The following is an 11,360-nucleotide window of genomic DNA, read 5'->3' as shown; positions in this document are numbered from 1 at the left end:
TCTCTCTCTCTCTCTCTCTCTCTCTCTCTCTCTCTCTCTCTCTCTCTCTGCACGTTGACAATATAATTGCAACATAAATTGTATTGCCGCCCTGTTTGGTTTGTATATTTTCTTCGCTCTTTTGCATTCCCTTTTTTTTCGCCATATTGTTTTTCTTCCTTCCTTACAATCAAATATGAAATTTTAATTTTCCTTTTACTCACATCCAATTATAATTTTTCAGCGCCAAACCGCGTGTGTATATATTCTACCCGTGCGACGGCAACGGTTCTATGTAGAACAACATGACATAAAAATTGTAAAATTATGAATATGCATGTAGGCATTGCGTTATTTTAACACGACGACGACCGAATTCGACAGAGAGTGTGAGAGAGAGAGAGAGAGAGAGAGAGAGAGAGAAAAGCACACACAATTCGTATATATGTGAATGGTTGATATTTGTTACTGCTATTGTTGCTGTTGTTGTTCAAGCATTATTATATTTTTATCAAGGCATGGTGTGCTTTTAATGCATTTTTGTGCAATTAAATGGGTAATTAAAACTGTATTAATTGCACTTGCTGCTTGATATTTTCGAGGCAGAACGAAACGGACGCGCTCAATTCGTGTGCTGCTGCTGTTGCAACTGAAGAGAGGGAGCGAGCAAGCCGGCCAGCCAAACAGAGAGACTGACGGAAAAAACGTAACTTAATTATTTTCATTGGCTGGTTTTGTTGGTAAACTGTGGTGCAGTGTATCTATAATGACACCCGAATAGCACACAAACACGATTCAATTTTGAAAATGGTAATTGATCAGCCAGTATAATGATGTTTCGCACACATAATATTCGTCACGATAATTGTGAATGAAGAGACCGAGCGAAAAAAAAACCAACCAACCAACCAATACACAGAGCAAATTACATAAACATTAAATAAGTAATGAAAATGTACCCATTCGCCGAAAACAACATCGACACACACACACATACCGAGAGAGAGAAAAAAAACGCGACATGCACCAAGAACATAACGAATTAAATATTAAATGGCAACAATCGGAAAAATAGTGAATGAAATTAAAATAAGTACATTTCATATTTAAACAACAACAGCAGCAACAAAAAGAGAAAAAAGTGCCTAGGAATAATAACAATAATCGTATTAAATTAACAATAATTAATATAATGCGTGTGTGCCACTTAAAATTAATTTCTCGATTAATGCCATTGACTTGTTTTTGTACACGATGAAATTGCTTGAATCTTGAGCTTTCTTTGTCGGTTTTGTTATTGTTGTTGCTAGAGGGTTTTTTTTCACTCACTCCACTGTTGTCTATTTTAATGTCGCTTTAAGCAGCAGTTTTTGTGCGTTCTCAATTTTCATTTAGCACACTTGAAAAATGTCCAACTGAGAGAGCACTTTACATACCTTGAATACGTGTCAATCTCAAGCTGCTCGATTGCTACGGACGAAAAATTCATTTTTTTTCTTTCGAGTTTTTTTTCGCATTTGTCGATGACATTGACACTTCTTCAGTGGATCGGAACAAAACTTACAAAAGTTCATGTGAATGAGTGTTTTGTTCATTTCATTTTCCGAATTAGAAACCATCAAATAAATAGTTCTGATAGGACTTCCCACACATTCTCTCGGTATATGCAATCGAGTAATAGCTTTCGAAAAAGTTTGCCCTTTTACTTCCCATTTGATATGTGCCGCCAAACATTTTTTTTATTTGTATCAGCACGTGGAAATTGCGACTAGAGCAGTTAAAATATGTGACGTTTAAACAATCAAAATATGCAATTTTGCAAAAAGTATACTGAAAAAAGCATCATGACTCGATCTGCAATTGTTTGTTGGATCAGGACACAAACGCGAAAGAAAAAATCCAACGTCGACCCCAAAATGTCGAGCACAAAGCAAGAGAAATGCGAAGAAGAGAGGCACACGCCTCAAAATGAAAATGACGAAATAACTTGGAAGCCGAAAATTAGACTAAAATCCTTTCATTTGCACGCTTTCCGAATACTGCACCAATTTAGCGATGTTGATGGTTTGCATTCTGGCTTTTTCATCGTGTACCATTTTCGGTTACTGCATTTGTTTGCAGGCGAAAGTATGCAGCCTTTGACTCACTTGAATTGAAAAACGCACGAGTGCAACATAATTTCGTGTTGGAGAGAGAGAGAGAAAGAGCAGAGTTAAAACCAAATACAGTGCAAAATGATAAGAAATTACGATGATGGGGTACAAACGGTGCATACATAAAAATACCGTCGGCTTTGACTTCTTCTGATGGAATGTCGCTTTGTTGAGCCGTTTTCTTCTCTCCATCTCATTTCGTGCTGTGGCAAATTCTTATTTAGCTGCGGATGCTGCTGAATTTTGCCTGTTTTCAGATGTGTCGTGCTACTGTGTACATTTTGTGACGTTGGATTGGCGGCAGCAGCGGCGAAGGTGATGGTGGTGTGCGTGTTTGGGGACCAACATTCGTGCTACTCTATTTCTCTCTCTCTCTGTGTCTCACTGCGAAAATTCGTTTGTGTGTGCGCACTACTGCATTCTTACGTTTTTCAACGCATTCATTTATTATGTAGCCTCTTCTTGCCGTTTTCATTTTGTCGTCTCATTCGCCGTGCGATTTTTCGCATCGAATGCGTTCTACAGTGTCTTGTGCGCTGCTGCATTAGCAGCAGCAGTAACAGCGATCACAATACACCAACCATGCGAAAACGATGAATAATGAACCCTTTAAGTTCATAATTATGGAAAATTATGACAGATGGGATGCTTGCGATAATAAAATTTATGTTGAAATGTAATTTAGCACATAATACATAACCAGAGGAATGAGACAAACGATATATAAGAATGCAAGTTATCGCGTTGCCGGGCTTTTGTTTGTGTGTTCGATGTGTGCGTGTGTGTCTGGCTGGCCATGGATCCAAGAAAATTGTATGCGCTCACTCAATTCTTCACTCTATATCTCTCTTTCCCGTCTCTCCGTTTCTTTTGTTTGCGTCTTGAATGTTGGTTTCACATTAACTAGACGTTCTATTTACTTTTTCGCCTGTGGAAGGTGAATTGAATGAATGGTTGGTTGTTTGGACGGGCTTTTGTAATTTCGTTGATTGTCGTCGCTGTTGTCTCTTTCTCTCTTTGTGTCTTTTCAGAGGGAATCGCTGGAATTTTCGCTCGGAAATTTTTTTACTCTAAAACCCATTTTAATTTTATGCCTCTCCGTAAGAATTCCGTGGTTCGTCGCCTCGATTCGTTTTTGTGACTTAGAACATTTCCGAACGGATTTGTTTGACGCGAATATATCGAGAGAAAAAAACATGTTGCATTGCAACTGCATGGAAATTAAATGGGAAAAAAGAAATTAAAGAGAAGAAAAAACTTACCGGCCATCGTAGGATAGCTTGAGTAGGCTGCTGCACTCTCTAAAGCATGTGCGGCTTGTTGATCGTGGTGAAGTCTACAAAAGAGGCGAAGGAAAGAGTATGTTGTCATTATTTTCTGGATCAAGTGTCTTGAGGTAAAAAGGTCACAGGATTTGGAATGTTCAAAGTGGATTTTTTCCGCCTGCCTTGTGTTTGTGTGTGAGACATTTCACGCACATACTAACCTAGAACTGTGGCCGTAATGTTGAGGTAATCGAAGTAAACTACCATATTGTGCCATGTTGTGATGATAGGCATGTGCTTGGGCAGCATGTGCATGAGCGGCGTGAGCGTATGAACCATAATGTGCTGCATGTGGTACCCATGGATCAGTTGTGTAGCTACCATCAGTTGAATATAAATCGGGAACCTGCGGAAACAGAAAAAAAAAAATGAAAATGTGAATAAAATGAAAGAAGAAGAAGAAGAAAAAAATCCATATAGGCGAGCGAACGAGTGAACCGGCTCACCCGTACTATAGGAAAGCAAATCAACGAGATTATCGTCGACACAATTTCTTGCATTCCATTCAATGGTTCAATAAAAATGACGACAGCGTTTTTCAACTATGTCGAAATATTTCATCAAAAATGCCATTTAATAAAACACTTTATTAGTTTTGCAATGAAATTGATCGAAACAAAAAATGAATATAAAAAAAAAAACACTAGCCCAAAATAAATAGCGTGACGTCGATAAAATTCAACATAAAGTATACTGCATGAATACGTACTTGGTGATGAGTTGGAGCTGGTACAGGTGGTATATAATTGCTATTCCAAAAGGAGGCTGGTAAATTTCTATTCGCTAATGAACTACATCCATCTGAAACAATAACGAAAACATTGATTGTAAACGATTTTTTTTCTTCCAATTTGCTGTCTCGCTCTGTCTTTAAAAATGAAGGGAAAAATCATCTGCACTCAAAAAATACTTGTTAATTGTTATTTGTGAAATGCTTGTTGTTGTTTTTTTGTTCAATCGACAGACACGTTAAAAACGTCATTTTATTGCGAACAGAAAAATATGTTCACCTCTGAGATGAAATGTTGTATGAAAAAAAAAATTGATATCGAAATGAAATAGAAAAAATGCTGCATATACATTGAACAGCAGCGGCAGTAGCAATCGCAGTAGCATCGTGAAAATATTATTAAATTTTTTAGATTTTTGCGCCGATGTGCGATTGATATACATATATATGTATTCTGTGTGTGTTTTTTTCTACATTCTTTCATTGCTGGTTCTCATTCTCTTGATTACCCTATCAATACGCACAGGTTTTTCTTGTGGAGCCAAATTCAAATATTCCAATTTCTTCCATTCGTTACTCGATGTGTTTGGGAATGAAATTAAAAAAAAAAAAGAAGAAACACGCACATCAACAGCATGGTTACTATATGGCAAATGCGCACCAATAAATTCCATTGTATTGTGCACTTCGAAATTCATACGAAATATACATCATTAATTTATGTACTTCAAATGGCATAATGAATTAGAAGAATTTCGAGCATTTTTTTCACTTGCTTTTCGTGCTTCTTTTACGTGTGCTGTTTTTATTTCTTATTCATGTTTGCGTGAAGTGAAAAAGTGTTTTTTTTTTCTTTCGTTCGGATTCTGGCACTCACTCTGTTTTTTTTTTCTCTTGCTCGCTCGCTCGCTCATTTGTTCGGTTCCATTTGGCTCCGTCGGTCTCAATCTTTCTATTCCGTTCACTCTCGATCGTTCACACATTTGGTTTGCAACAGACTCATTCAAATCGAAAGACAACACACCATTGTGATGAGAGACAAGCAACACAGCACCGGCACATACGCTAGATGTGGTATATTGGCACAAAGAAATAATCGACGCAATTGTCTTTCTACACCTGATTAAATAATAAAAATGGATGTGTTGTGCGCAATACGTTGGATGATTTTACAGTAAATGCGAGAGCTGACGAATTCCAAAATATCAAAATTATTTTCACATATCATGCCCATGATGATTACACGGTTTCTCTATCTCTTATCAACATGACATTGAACCGCCCCAATATAACGCGCATTTTTCTACAACACTTCGATTTGGCTGGAGATCGAAGACGCAAAAAGAGAAACAAGCGCAAAAATATGTATTGAAATGAGATGTGGGAATTAAGTTGGTAATTAATGCAAATTGAAAAATGCCAGTGCGAATAAAAATAATAAATGACGACGTGAGAAGCGGGAAGAAAAAACTTTCTATTTCATTCAGCGCGTCAATTTGCATTTCACTCGCTTTTATGATCGAAATAATAAACGGGGTGGAAAAAAAAGCATATTTTCTACATTGGCTGCATTTATCGAATCGTTTGCAGTTTCGATGATCGAATCGAAAAAATAGCTGAAGGACGCACAATGTGCAGAAAGAGTGTAAGGGAAAAAAGGATGCGATGTGAAATAAAGCGGCGGAATGTTACATCGGTGATGTGAATGCGTTTGTGTCTCGCTGATTTAGCTCATTGTTTGCTTGACATTTCTTTGTGTCGTCCACATCGTCGTTGTCATCGTCAAATAGGCATCATTTCAATCAAACACGCATACCTTTAATGATATTCGGTATTTTTGATATTGTTCAATGCCTCATCGCTTAAGAATGTGTTGTAATATGAACAAATATTCATTTTTTTTTCATTCTCGCTCGTTTCCATCGTTGTCGATATATTTCAGCTACTGTTGCTGATATATATTTTATTATTTGTTAACATTTGATGATGCGCCGCATATTTTCGCTTTCGATTCCGTGGAGTGCGCGAACGCGCGCGCGCCGGTTCAAAAAAAGTGTATTTAACACATGTAAAAGAGAGATGCAGAAATTATTACAGGTGCATACGAAATGCAGCCACATTTTAAAAATATTCAGCCGCGACAACACGGCCCGGAGCAGGAAAAAAACACACCGAACCCACTCAACTCACGTTAGAGAGTTGACAAAGGCCAGCAAAAATTTACACAAAGTTAAAAATTAAATCAGTTGATCTGCTGAAGACCGAAAATGTGATGATGATGATGATGATGATGATGATGATATACACGAACACACCAAAAAAAATGAAACAATAGCAAGAGCAACAGCAAGAGCGAGCGAGTGAGCGAGAGAGAAGGACACAGAAACTGCATCACACAAATGGAATGTGAAAACATATACCAAAGCCGACGGCCTGAACCAACGTCCAACAGACACTGCGACGAAAATCATCTACATCATTTTCAGTCTACGTGAAAATATGTTGAATTCCAATGCTACGTTCTCATATATCTTATTCTATGGTCCATTTTTATGTGTGTGCTTGATGGTGCGAGCGAGAGTACGCGCGCGCGCGCGTGAACGGTATGCGCGTGTGATACGCAGAATGACGAAAAAGAACGAAAAGACAACGAATTGTCAACATTGGTCGCAAATCGAAAAATCAAATCGCCGCTCTCATTTTCACGTAAATGATGCCTTTCAGCTGCGCAGCGGCTAACGAAATTAAAATAAATTCGCCGTGAACAGCATTTGACGTGTTGTACAATTCGTTAAAACAGAAGCGATACACTTGATGTTGTATAATGCTCATACTATGAACCAGTGGATTATTTACTATGATAACGTCGTAATAAAAATGGTTTTTTCGCTCCGAATTCAATCAGAAGATAATGTAATGCACTAATGAAAAGTTTATTTTCTGTGCGTTTTTTCCTCTTTCTCTCTCTCCCTCTCTGTCAATCCCATTGCAATTGATACAATTCAACAATTAACAGTGTTTTAATCATCTCGCCGGCCACTCGAATATGCCGAGTGAAAATGATGCCGAAAAAAGCGATACACAGCATGTTGCATTCACTCTTTGACATGCAATTGATGTTGAAAAGCACACACGCACTCCAATTTATTGTTCATGTGCATTGCGCGCGCGAAAATTATTGCAGATCAACGAGCCAACAAACACAAATATACACTCCTCGACAAGCACGGGACCGTTCACCAACCAAACGCATGACAAAATCCGCCTCACATGTTCACCAATTCGAATCTGTTTTTCGGGCCGTGCCGTTTTCAACAATGATGTTATCGTAACTCATTTTATGAATGAGCCAACACTATTTTTATATATCGAGCAGAACGCAAAAATATTCAAAATATTTACGCAAAAATCAAACATCGGGACTCGTGTGTGCGCGAGCGTACGCACTTATAAAATTGCAATACAAATTACGCGCGTACATGAAATGGAATTAAATGGCGTATGCAAAATATCAGGCGAAATTAGCCGGCGGCCGAAATATCAAAACCGACGCCCAATAATAACGCACAAAATACGAATGTACATTCGAAAATCATCCATTTAAATTTCGGTTGACGCTTACATTTCAGCGCAGTTTTATTGCAGCACTTGTTATTATTATTAAAGCGGTTAATGATAATGCCATTGTATGCGCGTAACATTATAATCCATGAAATGTGACGAGCAGATAGAGAGCAGAGAAGATAAAAAAAATACGGCCATTCATTTCACAAATTAAAATGTCCAAAATGGTTCGGGTTTGTCACTTCATTTTCATAATATACACGCACAAGCGCACGCACCGTCAATTCAAGCCGCATTCTTGACTTTGATTTTCCTCAAATAAATTCTTCGCTTTCACTTTTATCACTCGCAAATGCCAATGTGACTTATTATTAGCCGTAATTTTTCCCCGATGCGTTTGCCGCGCATCTTAGATGGCAGAACGCGTGCGTGTACATTTCGGGCGGCTTTTAATTGTCTGTGTGTTTTTTTTTTCATTCTCAAATTTCGTTTATTTTCGTAGAAACCAAACAAATTAATTAAAATTTCATATACACACACAGTTTGCAAACCGCTGCACCACAGCCACACCGAAACAATTACATGCAAAAAAGCTTCATCGTGCTGATGTTGTTGTTTTCGTTCAGTGGCGCACTAACATCAAGAACAGAGGAATATATTTTACTATGGCATATTTGATATCAAGCGACGGTGCAGCGTCAACAAACATTTGCATTTTCAACATAAGACGTCATTCAAATGTGAACGAATCCAATGAAACCATTTGCCGCTTCATTCAACATCAGTTTTTTTGTTCTGTTGGTTTTTGAATAAATATTCGCGAATCATTTTGTGGTGAAAGAGGCGGTTTTTTTGCACTCTAATTATGACATTATCTAGATTTATTATATGCTCGGGCGACAAAATTCGTTTGGTGATTCAAATATTTGGCATCAGCGTGTAGTGTTTTACATCGATTTTTTTCTTTTATGCATGTAAATAATTGCAGCCGGTTGAGAGGCATTCGAGTGATGGTCCGTTCAAAATGGCTTCATAAACTAATTTGTTGCTGATTGGCCGCGAACACAGCCAAAGTGAACCACTCGCAGAAATTCACGTCTCAAAAGCTACTAATAAATCATGGCTTTTTATTTACGGTATAATAAAGCGTGTGCTATGTTTCTGCTTCTCATGTTTTTTTTTTCAATATTTACCTTTTTTTCCTTATTCCAGTGTCGCTGCGCGGTTAGCACGCAATTTTATCATAGGCTCAATCGGTTTTTATGAATTTCGCGTGTGTACATGCAGTTGGACAATGAGTGTGTATATGTGTGTATGTATTGCAACGGGGCCAAAGTGTTTTCGGTAATGTTATTAATAACGTGAAGCCTTTTTAATACCACATAAATTATTAAAAACACTCCAATTCTCTTTCTCTCTCTCTCACCCTGTCCCTCTCTCTTTCTCGTTCTATGTCGCTATTTTCTTCAAGCCATTTGGCCATTTAATTGTAACTGCCCTCCGAAATGAACACACATTTCTTCTATTTGATTTCCATTTCGCATAATAATGACTTTATAAACACAAATTTTTCGGTGACGCCGTTTATGTATGTGTTTGTATATAGGTTGTGTGTCATGTTGTTGAAAGAGCAATTAAAATGGTTGGACTCGTTTCATTAACCAAAACGTTTGTTTACCCGTTGAAGCGGTGCGACCGAAATGCCAAACAATTACACTGCCTATTAAAAGAACATTTTCGGTGATTTTTATACGCTGCACCCCCCCCCCCCCCATGTGAGACAATTTGGTGTGTTTGGTGGAAAACTAGTACATTCGAGCTAATTTTTCGTGCACCAAAATGAAATTATAACGCGTTTGGATTTTAAAATGGAATATAAACCGAGAAGTGAAAACCGTTCCAGATTATTGATTGACATGCGACACAAGATCATAACTTGACCGATAAAATCTCGCTCGTTCAAAATGCGCTAAACACCCATCATCAACGATTCCAAGCAAACCGCAATTTATGCGGTAATATTTTCGAAATTACACTGTACAAAAAAAATCCACTAACTAGGAATAAAAAGAAACGTTGCTGGGGAAGTGGCACAAAATTAAAAGAAAAAAATATTGAATCAAAGATTGTGTACTTGCAATAAACGCGGGTGCATAAAAAAATTGAACGGCAAGAAGAAGAAAAAACAGTCCACGCTGAATGGCCGTACATAAAAAGGTTCTTGCAATGTAAACAAAGTAATAACAATAATGACGAATTATCATAACAATCGCAATAAACAGTTAAATAACAAATTTTGTGTCGGAAAATGATGATGTGTGTGTGAGAGAGACTCTTGAGCCTCAAGCACACTGTACATGCGCGCGCGTGTGTGTGTGTGTTTTTTTCGCATGTGCGAAGGAATCTGTTGGCGATTCACAAGGAATGCGATGCTCATAATTCGCATAATGAATTATTAATGCAAATAACTAGATGAAAATTTCATCTTATCTTCTGGAACGAGATATCACTTGGGTTTGGCTTTTTTTCCGCCTCAGTCTGTCTGGTCTACTTTGTGCTGTTTGAACGGCAAAGCCCCACACACACATAAAACGCGGATGGACAAAATGAGAGCGTGAATGCGAGATGTGGCTGCGTTAAACCGTTTATTGAACTCCAGCTCGATTTCTGCCATCATCGCCATGCCACTACTGAAAAAAATGTTATCATGAGTGCATGCATTTTGCTAATCTCTCCCTCGCCCATTTCGACCATCACTTTGTGCGCCTTCTTTTGCAACGACAACATTTTAATGTTATCGCTCTATTTAATTTAACTCACAAATGATTTGTGCATGCACCGCGCGCATTCGATTCCATGGTGGCAACGGTCGGCAAAGGGACAAGAAAACAAATTACAAAGCAATTTACAGATCGTTGCATAAAACGGAACGATGGAGAGAGGGCAGCGTGCAATAAAAAAAGCCGACGATGATGTGTCTGTGAGCGCAGAGCTCTTTTTCATTAGCCATTCTTTGCAGGGGCGATTTGATTCACGATGTTTCGTCATTTCAAATTTTTATTCACTTCATTTGTTCCATTATTATTATGGTGGAAGCGAAATCATGAATATCAAAATGAAAGCGAACGAACGAACGAATGAAAAAATGGAAGAAAGAACACGAGAGATAGAGGAGAGTGTTGTATGCTGACTACACCGCGCTTAGAGCATATATTCATTGTATAAACGAAACGCGCTTTTGCATTTGACTTCACACCACGCATACACATACACAAAAAAATATATCCAAGAACATTATATAACTGGCAGCAACCAACCAAACGTGCATATTAAAATGGCGCACAGACAACACCAACAACGACGTCGCTACCGTGCTCCACAAAAGACAACTTGATCTTTTCCACCACGACAACAATGTCGACAAACAACCCGAAAAAAAGCACCAAACAGAGCAAAAAAAAAAGAAGGAAAACGATCCGAAAATGATTTATAATTTTATTAGTATTTTAATTAAAGATATGACTTATGTCGACAATTAAACTGTATAAATTTGCATATGTTATTTGTCTCGGTTGCCTGTCTCCCGGCTGTCGACTTGCTACTGCTTTC

The 11,360-nt window shown here is 38.0% G+C and overlaps 2 protein-coding genes across 2 annotated transcripts in view; both read right to left on the bottom strand.

Annotated features, from left to right (window-relative positions):
- The window catches only part of LOC129577255 (putative ATPase N2B), a 115,647-nt gene that overhangs the window by 23,180 nt on the left and 81,107 nt on the right, over positions 1-11,360 (bottom strand). The gene's annotated exons all lie outside the window — the stretch shown is intronic.
- Positions 1-11,360, bottom strand: part of LOC129577256 (protein vestigial) — a 51,512-nt gene that overhangs the window by 5,838 nt on the left and 34,314 nt on the right. The window contains exons 5-7 of the mRNA XM_055463989.1: positions 4,167-4,258; positions 3,619-3,803; positions 3,395-3,468 (exon numbers count right to left, since the gene is read on the bottom strand). Of these exons, the coding sequence (XP_055319964.1) occupies positions 3,395-3,468; positions 3,619-3,803; positions 4,167-4,258 (351 nt within the window). The remainder of the gene's footprint in view (positions 1-3,394; positions 3,469-3,618; positions 3,804-4,166; positions 4,259-11,360) is intronic.

Source organism: Sitodiplosis mosellana, unplaced genomic scaffold, assembly GCF_009176505.1.
Source record: "Sitodiplosis mosellana isolate CC-2019 unplaced genomic scaffold, AAFC_SMos_1.0 Smas_scaffold_6197, whole genome shotgun sequence".
Classification (NCBI taxonomy): domain Eukaryota; kingdom Metazoa; phylum Arthropoda; class Insecta; order Diptera; family Cecidomyiidae; genus Sitodiplosis; species Sitodiplosis mosellana.
This window is presented reverse-complemented; position numbering and strand designations above follow the sequence as displayed.